Source organism: Leiobunum rupestre, chromosome 5 (genome assembly GCF_980474605.1).
Source record: "Leiobunum rupestre chromosome 5, qqLeiRupe1.1.hap1, whole genome shotgun sequence".
NCBI lineage: Eukaryota > Metazoa > Arthropoda > Arachnida > Opiliones > Sclerosomatidae > Leiobunum > Leiobunum rupestre.
The window spans coordinates 71,001,813-71,020,815 of NC_143388.1; the positions used below are offsets into that span (position 1 = coordinate 71,001,813).

Here is a 19,003-nt window from a genome sequence, read left to right on the forward strand (position 1 = left end):
GTAGACCAGTTTGTTAATAATACGGTAGATAATTTTGAATTAATAAACTGGACACTGGACCAGTGAACCTCTAGCTTTTGAATAAAAAAACTGGTCCGAGCAATTAATAAACTGGTCTTTGACCCAGTGACCACCGCTTATTTCCAAGCCTGGCTGTGAGGATAGTTTTGAAATCTCTGCGTAATTATTATTAATTAATTTTTATTTTGAGTTATGGAGAATGTATTTAATATTTTGCATTTTTAAAAAAAAATCATTTTGAACAACCCTGTGAATTTCAGTCAACTTATGACTAAAATAGGCGATTCGGAAACTAAAATTTAGTAAGCTGGCGATTAAAAGTGTGTAGGAGAAACTTGTAGAAGTGTAGACGTAACTTTATTTAGTACAATCTACATTCCTACAAGTTCCCGCTACACGTTTTCAAGGGGTAGCTTAGCCTGTCTAATAAACACTAACAAGGAGACATTCTGAAGTGTAACCCGCCGATTTTGTTCAAACTTGGGGTATTGGTATAACTACATGTTACTTGAAAAATCCTAAAGGGAATTTATGCAATGGGCAATCGTTTTGCCATGGCAACGAAAACTGTTTTTGACAACAAAAAAATTAAATTTTCCCATTAAAAATAACATGGGATTCTGACCGATTCCCCCTGTGAAAATTTTTATCAAATTTCTAAATTTTGAAAAATGCCAAAAATTGAATAGATAAAAATCGACCAAAAAAACAAAATTGATCAACTTTTCATAAATTTTTATAAATTTGGAAAAAAATATATTTTATTTCAAACTATTTTAAGATTTTTTTATAAAATTTTGTCATTATTTATATATTTGTTTAAATTTAAAATTTTGCCCATTTTGATCTATTAATTCGAATTTTGATCATTGTTCACCAAATTGACCAAAATTTTTTTTTAATACACCAACTTATCTATATAATATTTCGATATTTCACAAATAATCTATTTCAATCAATTCTTATCAATTATAATCGTTTATGATCAAATTTACTGCTTTTGAACAAATGTTTTAAAATTTATAAAAAAAAATTCAATTTTGAAAAAATGATTTATTTCAAACAATTTCGAAATATTTTTCAATGTTTGTACTTTTTGTTCAAATTGACTAATTTTAATTTTGTTCGTAAATTTTTATCTATTTTTTCTATTTTTGGCATTTTAAAAATTTTGGAAATTTGTTCAAATTTTTCAGATGGGGAAAGTTTAAATTTGTTGTTTTCAAAGAAAATGTTCGTTGCCATGGCAAAACGGTTGCCCATTGAATAAATTCCCTTTAGGATTTTTCAAGTTACATGAAGGTCTACCCATGGAATCTCAATTTAAGAGGAACGGTAAGCAAGCGGTTTTTTCACCCCCATTTACCGATCAGAATAGTAGGAGTGGGCCAAGGTCATTAAAGAAAAAACAAAATGGCGCGCGTGTTCAGGTCGCTCAGAGTGGAAGGTAACATAAGAAGAAAGAAAAAGGAATTACACGACGAACATGCTTATTCCCAAAGGTCAGTGTTTTGTTTTTATTACATCGGTATTTTATAACGCACATTTGAAAGTTGATTATATTAAACTATAAACAAGGAGGTGTAATAACCCATAATAACAAGTTAAGCCTTGGCGAACCTACATGAACTTCTGCTGTGGCTTTGCTTTGGGTATGTTAAAAATACCTTCTAACTTTATATCGTATTATATTTATTGACAGAGAGATATTCATAGAAAAAGAGGAAGAACTATTAATTGAACCTTATTGCGATTTGGATTTGTCAAACTCAATTCCTCAAACAGTGGAAACAATCTGCGCAAACAACTTTAATAACAAGTCTTATGTACTTCTTCGTCAAAATGAACCAAAATCTCCAGCAAAATTCCAGGCAAAAAAAAAAGAAAAGAAGATACTAATCAATTAAGTTAGTTAAATAAGCAGACCTTATATTTGTATGTTTACTTAAAAGTGCATATGTCTCGTTTGCAGAAATTTCTGAACAACTATTTCATGAAGCTATTATCAATGGCATTAAAGCTATGTCTAGTTTAGGTGAATCAACAATAAATTCTGATTTTAATTTAATCTTACAAGAATTAGGATGTGTAGTTAAAGATGATAAGATTCCTCCTTGGAGAAAAGGTTATGAAATTATAGGTGATATAACTCTTAAGCCGTGTAAAGGTTATTGGACAGCGGCCCAATTGCTACAATCAAACGAGACAATATTAGAAGAAACAATCTCTTATTTAGCTGCATTTGCTCCTCCAGTAAGCATTTTATAATTACATTTTTGTTTGTTATAAAGTCTTTAATTGTATATTGTTAATTTCAGATATTTTGTGCCATTACCTTATATCAGAAGAAATATTGTGCTTCAGAACTTCTACGTACCATCCTTAATGAATTAGAATTATACATCGAGAGAAATGCAGCAAAAAGTGAGCCTAAGGCAAGCGAAAACATTAGTCCGGAAATAATCAACAAGAAGTCGTCTGTTCGTGAACTGCAGATTCTATATTATGTAGCTGGATCTACAGTTAATTCAACGTGTAGAAAAGTTCCTAAAAAATATGACATTTTGAATGCCTTAGCTATTAAAGGCTCAGGGGAAGAGGTAAAGATGTATTTAAACCAAGAATTACCAAACCTGGACATCACAAATTGGGTATCAGCGAATAACAGGGGTGGCCTACTTTATGTCAAGAAAGATACTTTCATTTTCTTTCAAATGGTGGACAAAATAGTTGATGTTTTTTATGATGGTATAGCCATACTTGCTGAAAACCAAAACAGAATGTATAACGCAAAGCGCAAAGTATTGGAGGATGAAGAAGTGGAACTAAAGTGGCATTGTTTATTGGGGAGTTCTCAGGTGCCTAATGAAAAGGATCTGAAAGAATCAATTTTAAAAAGGCTTATTGAAAGTTATTTACGACTGAGGGGCAAGGGGTTACAGCTTTTTTTGCGCGCCAAACACTTTGGGAAAAAAAATTTTAAAGAAAAAGCTCAAGCTAGCCTACGTAAAGGCTTGAAAGAAAAAAGGGGGAATAAAATCTCATGTCACAATACTTCTAATGAAAACCCAACCCTCGTCAAAGATTTTTCATTACCCCTTAAAGTAAAAGGAATAATTCATGATGGCTGCGATATTTATTTAGTTTAGTATATTTATTGTTTTGATTGTGATTATGGTAATGTCCTAAACAAAATTGTTCATAAAAAAGATTTTAATGCAAAAAGTAATTTGTATTTTTATTTTTAAATGAATTAAAAAGTATAAATCTTTACGGATCATCAATTTGTGTGTTTCCTTTAGGAGGTTTTATAATACCATCTAAATCCTTAAACCTGTCAATATTTTGAGCATAATGTAGTATGTCAGGATTCGTGTTTCCTCCACAAGAACTCCGGTGCTTTCCAAATTCTTGTTCTAAGCAATCTTGGTTAAGGTGGCTAGTTAAAACAAATTTGGCCTTTTTGGTAAGTAGAAAGCGTATTATAGCTGGAATTGACTTTGCTGTCATCAAGAAGCCTTCAACCGTCTCTCGACTTAAGGTCATTTGGCTCCTTTCAGTTGCAGAGACAGAACTGGGTAAACTCTCCACTTCTTTTTGCCATTCCAAATTCAAGCCACTTAAAAAAAATCTTTAGCAAATTATTAATTCAATAATCAAATTGCTAAATTACCTTTAACCTTTCATCCTCTTCACTCTTATATGGGTTTAAGTTAAAATGCCTAGCGTTCATACAATCAAAAAATTTATTCAATAAACGAATGAATTTAATTGTTTCCCGGCATTTGTCACCAAATTCCAATTCGAGGGCGTTCGCTACTGTATCACTAAGAACTTGCGATGCAAGCCGCACTCGCATTCGAGAATGAGAATCCAAACGTACGTGATCCTTAGTGAGTTTGGGAACTATTTTAATGGTTCGGGGAAGGTCCAATTCATATAACCTCACGATTTGTGTCCATTGTATTGGTTGACCATTTTTAATAAGTTTTTTGGTTATCATGTGGAAGTTACTATGACTAAAGCCATTTCTAGCCGTCTTTATCAAATGTGGTGGGTCACATATAAAATATACGTATCTTTCTTCATCGCATGCGTAGATATTCTTCCAACGGTATTCATTAGAAACCAAATTACGATACATTTTCCTATTTGTACTTGCTCCATCTGCGATAATGCTAAGCACTTTAATTCCATGAAATTCCAACTTCGAGATGGCTTCGGAAAGTATCCTATGAAGGCTGTCAGTATTCATATCCTTACATGGAAAATATGAAAGAGGAAACTTAAAATTTCCAGTGATACTCCTTATCATAATCTGAAGGACGTGGGTTGCTACTTCAGGTAATTCACTGGTCTCGCTCCTTATATTTAAAATTTCATTTCCAGTCTTGTCCAAGTTACTGAAGCCCATCAATTCTCCCGTGCTGTTCCGATAAATAATATCTTCTTTTATCTTCATTTCATCTATGATAATTGATACATATCGTTGGTGTTCTTCGGGACAACTTGAATAGAGCATTTCAGTAGCCTGAACAAAACTGTCTTTCGTGAATCCAGCTAGTAGTCCAACGTGAGAGCTATGGTTGTATAGTGTTCTCTTCGACGGAAGCTCGAATACTCCACTGAAAACCATAGCATTGTAAGTTGACGATGATTTCTTGTACAAGTGAAGTGCCCACTTAATAATTTTAGGGTGCCACCGCCTTTGTGTTTTGCTTTTAGTTTTAAGATACTTAATTGTTGTTCCACAAATATTCTCTTGAACGAATTTTTTGGCAATATTTTTTTCTGCTTTTCTAGCTGTTCACATATAAAAAGTGTATCGGTGTCACAAAAATACTGCCCAGACTTCTTGAAATCCTTCTTCATCTTAAGCTTGACTTTCTTTATTTTCTTTCTAAGGTCAATCGCTCTTTGAGTTTGAGTTTTCAATTTTTTTACTAGCGCATCACGCTGTAAATACTGTATTCTTTTTTCCCCATGTGCTGTTGGAATATTTTTTTTTGGCGTATAATGCTATTAATCAGAACTCTTCGATAACTAGTGCAAAAATGACACAAGTCTTTTGTTTCTAAATTAATTTTGTTTTGTTTTTTCTGGTGGCTTTGAATTATTTCACAGGTTAAAGAATGTAGGGCTTCATCACATAAATTTATATACCCATTTGTTTTTTCCTTAGTTTTAAAATGGTTTAAGAGTTCATCTTTTAGAATTCCAGTGCAGAGGGGATATTGATCGACAGCAATCAGAAGATTAAAAAGTAGGTCTTCATTTGTAACATCAGGGAGTGACTTTACTAGTGGGTGATTCGGATTGATAACTTTGCCATTAATTCGTAATATACCACGGAGCTCATGGTCTTTTAAAGTGAAGGACTTTGTGATCAACCCTTTTTCAATATCTTGTTTGGTTAATGCTATTCCTTCTTTCGTAAGTATTAGAGTCCAATTATTCGGAATAGGTTTTCCAGCCAGAGTTTGAATGTTCGCTTGTTTACTTAAACAAGTCTAAAAAAGGTGTGAGATTAATTATTTGAATCAATTATATTAAATTATATTATATTAAACTTACACCGGAATTGAATATATTAGAATCACTAACGGAATTACTCAAATCTGTTTCAGTTTGGTAAGGTTCTTCAGAGGAGCATATTGTAACCTCAGTCATCAGAACCACCGGATCAGTTTCCTCATCAATAACCACTTCAGAAGTATCTGGCAAAATATCTGATACATTTAATATTGACCGAGACTGAATACTCTGTACTCCGAATGACTGATTCTATTAAAATAGAAAGGAATATAATTAATTTAAAAACAAATATATAACTTCACAAGAGAACATTTAAAACATACCATAAGATTCAAGCTTTCTTCAAAGGGTATGGGGTTCGGATCAGTTTCCTCATCAATAACCACTTCAGAAGTATCTGGCAAAATATCTGATACATTTAATATTGACCGAGACTGAATACTCTGTACTCCGAATGACTGATTCTATTAAAATAGAAAGGAATATAATTAATTTAAAAACAAATATATAACTTCACAAGAAAACATTTAAAACATACCATAAGATTCAAGCTTTCTGAGGTTTCTTCATAGGGTACAGGGTTTGGATGTTCGGAAGTTGGCCCTTTACTTCCAATAAAATGTTCTTCACATATGTAGAAAGATTTTTTGGTACGTTTTTCGATGGTTAAACGATAATCAAACCTTCCACACGCCGATATCCATTGTTGACACTTAAGGGGTTCTCTTCGGGGACGTGGAAACGGTACGAAGTTCGTGTGTACAGTCCGAGGCTTAGCTGAATATGTATTATTTTGGCACAGAGAATACATACATTGTTTACTTTTCGGCATTTTTAAGCAATTAAATCGTATTACGCGTTAAATTAGAGCGCAAAGAGTAGCCAATTTAAATTCATAGTTTATTTAAAGACTAATAAATAGTGGAAACCAACAAGCATTGATTAAAAACTTAAATCATTGTTATAAAGAGCTTCCATTTTGTAATTTTACGATCACGTGGTACAATCGACCTTGGGATACTCCTACGGAGTCTCCCGAGCTGATTGAAGCGCGGTGAAATACATTTTGTACTGTGGAAGGCTAGCGTTTGCCGTTCCTCTTAAATTGAGATTCCATGGTCTACCAATCCCTCAAGTTTGAACAAAATCAGTGGGTTACACCATGGCATCTACACTTCGGGATGTCTCCTTATGAGTCTCTACGTCAAATCGTTCATCGTGTTTCATTCGGGTTTTTACACACAATCCTAAGGATTTGTGTGTATCATTTTATACATTTTTCCTCCTAATACAGTATTTCTAGTTATATTTCTGGTATTATATCTAATATTAGGTGGGGTAATGGTATAACGAATCTTGTACGTATAGAGTAAAATTATTTATGAATACATTTGTCTGACAGAATAAGACTTTGAAATCTCTATATAATAATAAACGTGGCCCAACATTATTTCTTTTTAAACATATACGTATTATTTTTCTTTTATTTTTTCTAATTTTTCAATGTATGTGTTAAAATTTAATCCCCAACCAATAATCCCGTACATTAATATAGATTGAATAATAGCGTAGTACACTATTTTTATCCATGGTATGGTTAAGAAATTACGCAAAACATAGAACCTGGGTAAGCACATTTACAGTCCGTGAGCACATACGGAGTTTTTTTAACAAATTATTTACGTGGAGTTCCCACTTTAAGTTTTATTCTGATTATACCTAGGTGTTTAATGTTTTTAACTCTTTCAAGTTACACACAATCACTTTTACAATTTATACAATTCTTAATACCATGTACAGTTAAGTTCAAGTTGATTATTGGGTGACTTCTGGCGGTAAAACATATATATTTCCTTTTTTCTATATTTAGCGTTAATAATTTTTTATTTCACATATTTAATCCTTTTTGGGTTTTATCAAACACTTCGTCCCATGTATTTCCTTCAAAGAGTAAGGCTGTGTCATCGGCAAATTAAGTTAATTTTCCATTTAAGTTAATATTGCAAAGTTAATTAATATAGATCAGGAATAAAATGGGGCCTATAACTGTACCTTGCGGTATACCACAAGTTATAAGTTCTACATCACTATGTGTATTTTCAATTTTTACTATCGTTTTCCTGTTGACTAAATAACTTTTAAACCATTGTAATGTTAGGCCCGAGGGGTTGGTCACTCAGCGAACTCGGTGTACACTGTCGTACCTCTGACTGTGCTACTAAGAGTTCGTGAACTCTTTAAAATACGTACCTTTAACAGTACTAAGTACGCGAACTCAGTGTACAGGTCATCCGAGAGTGAATTTCCCCTCGGTTAGGCCTCTGACTCCTGCTCTTTCAAGTTTATCCAATAAAATAGAATGGGACAACCAGTGGCGTAGCGAGGATATTGGGCGCAAAGGGCAAAACTCCCAAATTTGCGCCACCCCCCCCCCCCGGCTACCCATTATATACCCATTATCAGGCTTACCCCGGTCAGACTTACAGATAATTGTTATTATATTTAAAAACATAAAATTAATTTTAACCTTCTATATTATAGCATTCTCTCACAAAACTGTCCGTAAAATTGACAAATATCGTTAATTTAAGCCTTCAGTCATGTGCGAGAACTTTTAAAAATAACTAAATGGTTAATCAATTAGGCTCTTTCCTGCATGAGCGCACCCAGAGCGACCTTTCGGTGTCGACGCATCTGAACGGTCATGAAAATTACGCGACGCGATATCGCCGCCTGTTTCCATTGTCGAATCCAACCCCCACTGATGAGTAGATCGCTCCATTTGTAGTGCTACTAGCACTTTGAAGCATTTATCCTAATATCTTCTTTCTAGCCCAATGCGGTGGATTAAGTCAAACTCGACTTTCACCCAAACTAATTTGACTTACGCTTACGCCACAAATTTATACGTTCATATAAATGTAAATTTGATGGTGAAATTAGTGAAGCAGTTTGGATATATAATTCAGATTGTACCTGATATCATGTGAGAAAAAGATAACGGATTGATATGTTCAGATAGAAATTAGAAGCACTAGATTTACCAGTTGTTTTTGAATTCGGAAATTGGCTAAGAGGCACACCGAGTATAGAAGGAATAAGGAGAGAAACACCCAACATGTAGTGAGAACGATGCGATGACCGTTTCCAAGAAACAAAAAGGAGCGATATTTTCTCCCCGGAACACCTCTTTTGTCGTGCCAAGAAGGTCGACCACTTTTATCGCACTAACCCGTTTCCATGACCGTTCAGATGCGTCGACACCGAAAAGTCGCTCTGGGTGCGCTCATGGAAAGAGCCTCAATAATAAGCTTTCTAGAAAACCCGGAACAATTATTGTAGTTTAATATCTAAAAAAAACGATACTTTTTATCTTTCTTCAAACACCCGTAAAACTGACTACCGAATGGCAGAAAATGCCACATTGACAATTCAACTTTTTAATTTTCAACAATAAAGAGTGTAATATATAATACAATATCCGTTTTAATACTTTGGGTGCCTCTTTGGCGCCCCTCTGACCGCCGGCGCCTGGGGCGGATGCCCCGCCTGCCCTCCCCTCGCTACGCCTCTGAGGACAACGTGTCGAAAGCCTTCCTTAAATGCATCAATTAATATGCATTAAATTTCTATTACTAATGGCATATTATCTTAATAATTATCATCGCCTTTGGTTTAAAGACCGAAAAATTAAAGTAAATTCGAGTATGTCGCCTCTTACAGATAAAATAATGCGAAATTCGAATTTCCCGCCTTTTTAAGCGCGCTGGAATCACAATAGTGCCATCTGTCAACTAATGTGAAGAAATAGGAGACGACTTTTGAATTTCAAACCAACTAGTAGTACTGTACTCTATAAATTATAGAATTTTTCAAAAGACGGAGGGGCCATTTATTTAAACTTAACTGGTTTAAAGTTAACAAAAATTATTTTATATTCCAGTCTATTTGTGGCTCTTAGGCCGTATCTATATTGGCCAGTAACTATTTTAGGGCGTTATTTGGGCTAAACTAGCGCGCCGTGAATCGCTTAGCTATTTAGCCCAAAAACGGGGCCAAATAGTCTTTACCGCGCGCCGCGCGGTAAAGCGCGCGGCCACACTATTTCAGCCTGTTTTTCAAATCGGGTAAAAATAGTGTCTGACTGAGTTGCCCAGTTTATTTATTCTAGGCCAGGGGGGTCACTGGTCACCTGTCCACTTTTAAAAAAAATCTTATTTCCCAGTTCCCACCTTGTGGAAGACAGGAAGACTCTTTTGGCCCGTTTTTCGGGGTAAAATAGTTAAGCATTGGACGGCAAGCTAATTTTGCCCGAAAAACGGTCCAAAATAGACACGGCTCTAATGGATCGTCTGCTCTCTGGACAAAGTTCTTTAAATCTTAGTGGAGAGTGAACACCATATTCAATATGCTATATTGTTAATTTTAAATAAAATTAGATTTTCTGTCTCTAAAAAGTAGAATTATAATTATACAGTTCTATCAGTAACTTTGAATTGAATATTTCCTTTAATAGCTCGTAAGGTAATGTTACCATAATTTTAAAAATAAATCTGTTTAGATTTAAATGTCTATTGTTTAATGTTAAGCCATAATATTAGAGACTTAAGAAATTTTAGGTTTTACTCTTTATGAAGTTTTCATATAAGGGTAAAGTCACCTGGGTAAAATGCATAGAAATAAAATCTCTCTGAAGTCTGGTCTGTATAATTAACTCCCCCAGTATGCCCTGATGCAGTAGCAGGGCTTTCCATATCAACCCACCATTGGTGTAACTTTGGCTGTACTAATATTTAACCCCCTTCTGGAACCCCCTTTGGTATTTACATACTTTAAACCCCTCCCTTGAAGGATTTCTGGCTACGCCACTGCCTGACATTATGGATATTGGACCTTTTTTGTCTAAAATAAACTAAAGAAGTACAGGAATATGGAAGTAATTTTTCAAATTCACTGTTATAATTGTTTCATATCTAGTTGATAAATTTAAATAAATTTCAACACCTAGTCCTGATTAAAGCCAGTACAAAGCCTAAACTTAATTTTCATAAGGGCCCCCATACAAAGGTGTAGCTTGAATTGAACTTGGAGGAATACAGCCTACAGAAGTAAAACCGTGGGTAGTTGGCTTCGCACATGGCTGTAGGGCCACCCAAAAAGTTTGGGTTATTTTTGCTCCACAATTAAAGGAATGTTTTTTACTAAAGTAGTTGGTTACATTAGATGTTATGATAAATAGATGTTATGACAAATAGTTTTTTGAAAACCATAAATACTAATATTTACGTTATAGCATTGATTTGAGATGGGAAGTAGCGGTAACAATTTTGGTGTTGTAAAGACTTAAAGCTCTGATGTTATTCTGATCATGCAACATCATAGCTGTAGCGTTAACAAATCAAATAAAATTTGTCTCTGGTCAATCATTTTGAATGTTCAATACATCTTTTTTTTCCCCATTTTCTAGGTTTTTACCAAAATGGCGGATGGTGTCAATTTAGACGCTGTTCTCTCAGGCTTAAAAGCTGTACGTTCGTTAAGATGTTCTGTTACTGACTTATTTCGCACATTAGCAAATGGATTAACTGCAGCCCATGGCGAAGAGGGCAAAGAATCAATGTTCCTTCAGGAATTGCAATCATCTCTCTTTTCTGTTACTGCTAAAGTTAGGTAGGGTATAAGTATGACTGTAGAAGGTTTTCAAAATTTATTGCTCCAAAATAAAATTCAGAGAAGTGTAATAAAAGAAATTCTGAGAGCATGTTGGTAGAAGAAAAAATTGTAGGGGAAGGAAACAAAATTTTTATGAAAACCAAATTAACAGTATAGAAAATAGTTTTTAACGGAAAGTCAGAGAAAATAAGCAAATTTCAATAAATCAGAGTCAAAATTTGTGGAGATGGGTACATTTTTAATTTAATTCATTTTTTTAATAAAAATATGATTTTATTTAAACTCTTAAAATAGTTTTATTGCATGTACATGAAGGTGCGAGCTGTAATGGTTTATTATTGTCATATGGGTCCACATCTATAAACTAGTTACGATTTTGCTTGTTATGATTCTAGGAGGCCCAACAATGAATAATTAGGCCCAAAAACACTTTGCATTTTTATATTCTATTTTAATTATTATATTATAAATCTTTACCAGTCTAGAATTGTATGGTACCTACTGACATTGTAACTAGCAAAATCATAACTAGTTTATAGATGTGGACCCATACAACAGTAATACCTTGTAACGGTTTCTTATACTGTACTCCAAAAATTAGAGACGCTTGTTAAATATCAACTATTTGATAGCCATGGTCATCCCTCACCCCGTTTTGGACCTGTGTGTGTTTGCACAATTTTAAAATTTGTCTTGTGCAAATTTGATGGTTTACTATTAAATATTATTATGTCGATGGTAGTTTAAAGAAAATTACACTAGGATTTTTATAATACTGAGTTTAAAAAGTTTTAATTCTTTTATCGCACAGTTGTTGGTTTGAATGCCATCTCTGACTCAAATCTGTATTGCCACTATATTACGAAAACATTGGTCTATCTGAATAAATTTTTTTGTAATGATCCTTTTTTAAATTACAACTGAATGCCCTAATAATAGAATAATGCCACTACCATTTGCGAGAGAGTGTGGAACCATTAATTATAGACAAGGATAATGGTGGTATTTACTATGGAGGGGGTTAATTAACTGGTGGGACAATCGAAAAACATAAAAATCACAGACCAGCAGCGCTGACACTAGACTCCTTAAATCCAACAGAAATGTGAAATTGCAAATATTTGTTTGTTTTTTTAATAAACTAACTTTCAACAGAGATCTTGAAACTGCATGTACACTTCTGGGGTCATCTGGTGGACCCTTAAGTCTTGGAAATACAGCTCACTTAAGTCAAGATCCAACTTATGACAAAACTTCGCTTTACAATGAAATGGTGAAAGCATACAGATGGTGTGACAAGGTATGGCTCATTCAGTTTCCAAGGTTTCTTATATAAACACACATGTTTAGAAGACACTATAAAGGAAGTGAGTAACATTTAGTCATAATTTGAAGTATTTAATAGGAAGTTTTTAGCTCATTGATACTAGAAAAAGCAGGAATCCATGATGATATTTGGAATAATTAACAATCCTATTGTAAAGATCGAGTAGTAGGTTATGAGTTTTGTCGAGGCATTATTGACTTAGACCAAACATTTATGATTTATGTTTTATATGATCATGCTAGAAATAACCTTGCATTTATTTTATGGCCAACACTATTTTAGAATCAAAAATGCTCTTCACAAAATTTAAAAAGTTGATTGTAAAATGTAAAATGATGTATTTAGCTGATTACCAGAGAGCCAAATGAGTTATGTAAGCTATCATTCTAAAATTGGACATGAAAACAAATGCAAAGCTCTCTTGTGCCAACAAACACAGCACCCCACACAAGGAGAATGCAACCTGTCAAAAGTCATGCATTTTCTTGTGTACATTTTTCATTGTTTAGACGCTTTAGCGCCTGCTGCTGTTGGAAGGGCAAAATTCCAAAATTGTCTTTCCACTTCCCTTACCAAAAAATAAGTGGTCTAGGAAATACTTCAATTTGGTATTTGAGACAAATACCAACTTAAAACCAACTAAATACCTACTTAAAACCTACTTAAAACCAACTTACAAATAATATGTAATTTTCTGACCACTAAAAACCAACTAATTACCAACTTAAAGAAAAAAGTATTTTCCCACCAACTTAATAACAACTTATTACCCCTTTAACTAGTTTATTGAAATATTCTGTCCACTTGAGCCTACTTAAAACCAACCTAATGTCAACTAAAATGTGTTTACCAACTAAATACCAACTAAAATCCAACTTATTTTTTGGTAAGGGAATTTCCATAAAACGTTCACAAGGAGACTACCCGAGGTGGTTATCACCGATTTTGTTGAAACTCGGGGGTTATTTAGACCTTATGGTAGAATGAAAATTGCCAAAGGGAAAAGTTGCAATGGGCTTTAGTTTTCCTATGGCAACCGAAAATGTTTTTGATCTCTCCATTTAAAAAAGCATTGTATTTTCTCGGTTACCCAAATTTTGTTAAAATTTAACCAAAATTGATAAATTTTAGCCAAAATCATTGATCAATTTTACCCAAAATAGGTCAAATTCATCTTTTTGGGTAGGTTTTGAAAATTTAATTTTTTCAAATTTTTTAAGTAAGTAAGTACCCTGTGAAACCGAGAAAATCCCATGCTTTTTTAAATGGAGATTTTTTTTGTTTTGAGAGATCAAAAACATTTTCGGTTGCCATGGGAAAACTAAAGCCCATTGCAACTTTTCCCTTTGGAAATTTTCATACTACCATAAGGTCTACTTAACCCCCGAGTTTCAACAAAATCGGTGATAACCACCTCGGGTAGTCTCCTTGTCAGTGAAAAGGCTCGTCCAATGTAATCTGTACACAACACTGCATTAGTGTGTTTAAAGACTAGCTGCGTTCTCCTTGTGTTTGTTGCTCTTAGGTGCCACAAAGCTTTTTGTAAATCTGTTGTTTAAAGTCTGCCACCGTAATGTGTTAGAGATGTACAGGATAGTCATTCTAGGTAGTGTTATGTATTACTAATAAAAAACTATATATTTTTTTAATATTTAGGTACACGAACATACAAGTCATGCATCAGCAATTCTAAATCAAAATACTTTGAAACGCTCAAATATAAATCCACTATTAGCTCCAAAGAAGTTCAAAAGGTCCCCACACAATGGACATAATGTATTACCACAGTGAGTAAATATTAATTATTTGTAATTTCATGTATTTAAGTCTTCAATAAAATAACCAATACTCCATAGGAAAAGTATTTTATTTGTCGGGTTGTTATGCCCAGTAGATGAAATCTATTCTGTTTGGTTGAAATCTTGGAAAATGTTGTATACGATTCAGCAATAGCTAAAGCAATTATTTTTAGCTAAGTTGGTGACCTAAAATTTAAAAGCATGATTTCCTTTTCAATGAAGTTGAAAGAAAGTATGAAATTACTTGAAACGTTAAAACAGTTTGACTCTATAAGTAAAAAAATACTATTCTTTACATTGAAAAAAATATATACTTTTAAAAATATTTATTTGAACTCAAAACAATCTCTAGGAAACTTGTATCACAGATTCAACTTAAGTGTGTTTGATTTTAGATTTTAAGTTACTTTGGAATTAAATTAGTGTTATCCTTTTTTGGGTGAAGTAGCATACAGCAACCTCATCTTGTTTTTTAATTATTTTAGGCGGATACGATAGAGTTTGTCACGTAGATAGCGTGGGTATTTTTATTTTGTCCGCAAATGATTGTTTAATTTTTTAATTTAATTTAAAAATTTAATTTTTTTTGGGTATTTTTACGTTTTTTATCTGGTTTTTTAATTATTTTAGGCGGATACGATAGAGTTTTTTTGCCGCAAATGATTTAATTTTTTAATTTAATTTGAAAAATTGAACCTCTTTGGGTATTTTACATTTTTTTGTGTTTATTATTTTCGTCTTGTGTTCGACGACACCACGGGGTTTTCAGCCCTTGGTATGCCGATAGTTCGAAAAAAAAAATTCCATGTGGTATTCCAGTTGTTTGTTCAATAAATTATTTTTGGGAATTTTGGGCTATTTCTAGCTGTGCTGACTTTTTATGGCCGCAACCCCACTTTGCCCTTGGTCTTGCAATATACGCTCCAATTTTTTTCACGCCCGACAATACTTGGTAGGGTATGCCTAGGTACTGTCCTCTAGGTTGCGTTATAGAAGGCCCATCGTTTTTTTTAGTATGGGGCTGGGGTGGCGCCGCGCGCCCCCAGCACGAGAGCGTAGCGAACGTGCGGCGCAGTCAGGCGCCAATACTTATACGAACACACGACGAAAATAATAACATAAGTCGTGAAAAGGCCCAAGCAGTTGCGGCCATAAAATTAAAAAATTAAATCATTTGCGGCAAAAAACTCTATCGTATCCGCCTAAAATATTTAAAAAACCATATAAAAAACGTAAAAATACCCAAAAAAATTTAAATTTTTAAATTAAATTAAAAAATTAAATAATCATTTGCGGCCAAAATAAAAAATACCCACGCTATTTACGTGACAAACTCTATCGCATCCGCCTAAAATAATTAAAGAAAAAGATAAAAAACGTAAAAATACCCAAAAAAATTTAAATTTTTAAATTAAATTAAAAAATTAAATAATCATTTGCGGCCAAAATAAAAAATACCCACGCTATTTACGTGACAAACTCTATCGCATCCGCCTAAAATAATTAAAGAAAAAGATAAAAAACGTAAAAATACCCAAAAAAATTTAAATTTTTAAATTAAATTAAAAAATTAAATAATCATTTGCGGCAAAAATAAAAAATACCCACGCTATCTACGTGACAAACTCTATCGTATCCGACTAAAATAATTGAAAAACAAGATGAGGTTGCTGTACCCTACTTTTGCCTATTTTTTTTAGGGCAGTTGATGGCTTTACTGCAGGTTTACATCGTCTGTTTCCAGATATGTCTATTGAAGTGTTGAGACCATTTGGTGGAAGCTCAACTGTTCTTAAGGTATATTTTTCTTGGAACAAATAAAAACCATAACAAACTTATTATGCAGCCTTCAAGCTAATTTTTACTTACTTTTACCATAGAACACTCAAAGGGAGTATAAAGTGTTTTGAAAAGGGGGTTCATTTGGCACTTAGCTAAATCTGCACTCAGGTATACTACAATAGGAGTTTTACTTTAGTTTCTAATAGAATCTTCTTTGAACAAATCATCTTCCACTCGGGCTTGCGGGAAAGACGCTGGTGTCGGAATGTAATTCAGTGATCCACCATTGAACATCCTACTTTATATTCCCTTTATTTTAGTTGACCAAGGTGTAGAATTGGCACATTTTTCCACTAACACAATAAATTTAAGGAAATGTTTATTGAGAAATAGTCAAAAAGACTGGCCCCGGATTTCTTTAGAAAATTAGGCACCCATGCTTTTCTCATTTGATTATTAACTAATTTGAATAAGCTAATTACTGATGTTATTAATTGCTAATTTCAAGAATCCATAAATCATAAACCCTATATTATTAGATGTTCCTTCAATGTGTTCTTGGTATGTTATAAAACAGATGCTAAATTCTGGTGTTTTTATTTACAGATTACTTTGTGCAGAACTCTGAAGGCTCTGGTTATCTTAAGAGGACTGATTATTGAATGGGTTTTGGTTAAAGGCTTTAGTGAAGATTTCATTGATGATGATGATAGAGTAAGATTTTAATATCTTTTACATACAGCAGATCAGAAATTGTTCAGACACCCAAAAAACTATTTAACCTGGAATTAGTATATTATCATGAGTGTACATATTAAATAAGGAATGCATTAATTTGAAAATGTTTATGAAATATGCACCCTGAAAAAATATTTTCTATAAATTGCTTCCAGAGGTATGTCAAGTAGCATGCACTATGTAGCTCACTTTCAACCAACACAGCACCCTCTACAAGAAGAACGTAACTCGTTAAATGTCATGCATTTTCTTCCGTACAGTCTTCATTGGTTTGACGCTTTAGCGCCTGCTGCTGTCGGAAGGGCAAAATTTTGATATTGTCTTCTGCCTTTCCAATAAAATTTATACACAACAGTGCGTTAGCGTGTTTAAAGGCTAGCTGCGTTCTCCTTGTGTGGGGTGCTGTGTTTGTTGCTCCTTGCTTTCAAATTTCAAGAAATTTTATGGAAGCAACTATTAAAACATTTTAATTATTTTTGGTATAGAAATCACAGAAAATTATTCATTCGTGTAATTTTTTTAAGATAAAGAAATTTGCCTAAGGCAGAACCCTGGCCCACATCACTCCTTAAAGTTTACTCCGAACACCCTATTTTAGTTAAAATGGTTTTTTAATTCCTAATTATTGTCTTGAAAAACCATATATTTGAGGTTAACGGTAATGGTGAATGTAGGGAGCTGATGGCTCGCGTTGCATGAAGGACTGCCATCACCCTCCTACACATTGTAACCCGGCCACCTGTTTAAGGCATTCAAAGTCACTAGATGACTTGGGCCTAAGGCTGTGCCTTGAGTAATAGCCTAACTGATTATTATTAACCGTGGAAATCAATAAATTATTTTTTTGAAAGGAATTGTACATGGATTTTTTGGTTTAGTTAAAAACTTATTTATAACTGCACTGTGCAATAACATTTGGACCTCGTCAGGGGCGTCTTCTTCAGAACAGAAGAAATTTTCTATATTAATTAGCCCCAGTTTTGCTAAATATTCCCTATCTACTAAATAGTGCTCTGTGTAGAATACTTCTTCTGTATTTTGGCTGAGCTAAAAATCTATTAATTACAACATTTTTGTTTAGTTGGATTTATGGAGCAGCTCCAAGTACAAAGTGTTTCAAAAGGTAATTTTTTACTTTTTTTCCTGAGTGATTGAAATATTTCTAGAAAATAAATTTACATTATTTACAAATATTAATTTCTATGTACATTAAAACAAAATTTAAATGGAAATTTACCATGTAGTTAATTACCAATCTTGAAACTAAAAAAAATGTTAGTGGTGTCTATCCATTGCAGTGTTATTCTTGATTAACATATGTGGAGCTACATTTGACAATAAAATTATTTTCTTTCAGGTTACTGATCATGCAAATGCTGCAATGTTACATTTTTACTCACCAATGTTGCCAGAGATTGCTTTGAAGTCATATGTAGTAAGACTTTTTTGATTATGTTTAAAAGACCGGTTAATTATTTTTAAATAATTGAGAATTCACGATTGAGGTTTTATTCAGAGAATAAGAAAGTAGGAATTTTATAGCTGTGATGTTTGATCTCTTGCTTAAAATAGTTTTATTTTCTTTTTTTAGACATGGCTTCATAGTTACTCAACACTGTTTAGTGCACCTTGCCGTCGCTGTGGAAACAGGCTGCAAGGAAATATGCCTCCTACGTGGAGGGATGTCAGGAATTTGGATGTCTTTCACGAAGCATGTCGGCCATAATGTTGTATTTATTTGTATATAAAAATGTTTTTTGGTATTTGAAAGATTTGGTGCCTTTAATCATTATTCTTCTTTAGGATTACCTTCTTTTCAGCTTTTTCAGGAGGTATTTCAGCTTAGTTAGAAGAAACCACCTATGGACTGTGAGAAGGATGATAAAATACGCGAAAAAGTAGATACGTCCATAATTAAAAGGGATAATATAGCTAAATCCTAAACAAATTTGAAGAAAATTAAAAACTTACTAATAACTCGTACCGATAGGTCTTCGAGCAACGGGAAACTCGGATCAAATAGATCTTCGAGTAATAAACTAAAGTAAAAATAAATAAAATAGCCAGAAATTCCAACGGTAGACCGGTTTCGTTCTATTTGGAACTCATCAGTACCGTGCGGGAAATC

General features: G+C 33.5%; 1 protein-coding gene across 1 annotated transcript; it reads left to right on the top strand.

Moving 5' to 3' along the window:
• The first annotated feature begins 9,904 nt into the window (after positions 1-9,904).
• On the top strand, positions 9,905-18,645 carry MED27 (mediator complex subunit 27). The gene is made up of 9 exons (XM_090174656.1): positions 9,905-10,080; positions 11,024-11,226; positions 12,385-12,529; positions 14,213-14,343; positions 16,056-16,152; positions 16,744-16,851; positions 17,957-17,998; positions 18,233-18,310; positions 18,467-18,645. The coding sequence occupies exons 2-9, from the start codon at positions 11,036-11,038 to the stop codon at positions 18,599-18,601; spliced, it is 927 nt and encodes a 308-aa protein (XP_090030782.1). The 5' UTR covers positions 9,905-10,080; positions 11,024-11,035; the 3' UTR covers positions 18,602-18,645.
• The last annotated feature ends 358 nt before the right edge of the window (positions 18,646-19,003 follow it).

Excerpts from the sequence above, each read along its gene's own strand:
- MED27 (XM_090174656.1), top strand. The coding sequence starts at position 11,036 with ATGGCGGATGGTGTCAATTTAGACGCTGTTCTCTCAGGCTTAAAAGCT. Across the intron at positions 16,852-17,956 it reads TCATTGATGATGATGATAGA|TTGGATTTATGGAGCAGCTC; the intron begins GTAAGATTTTAA and ends ATTTTTGTTTAG. Across the intron at positions 18,311-18,466 it reads TTGCTTTGAAGTCATATGTA|ACATGGCTTCATAGTTACTC; the intron begins GTAAGACTTTTT and ends TTCTTTTTTTAG.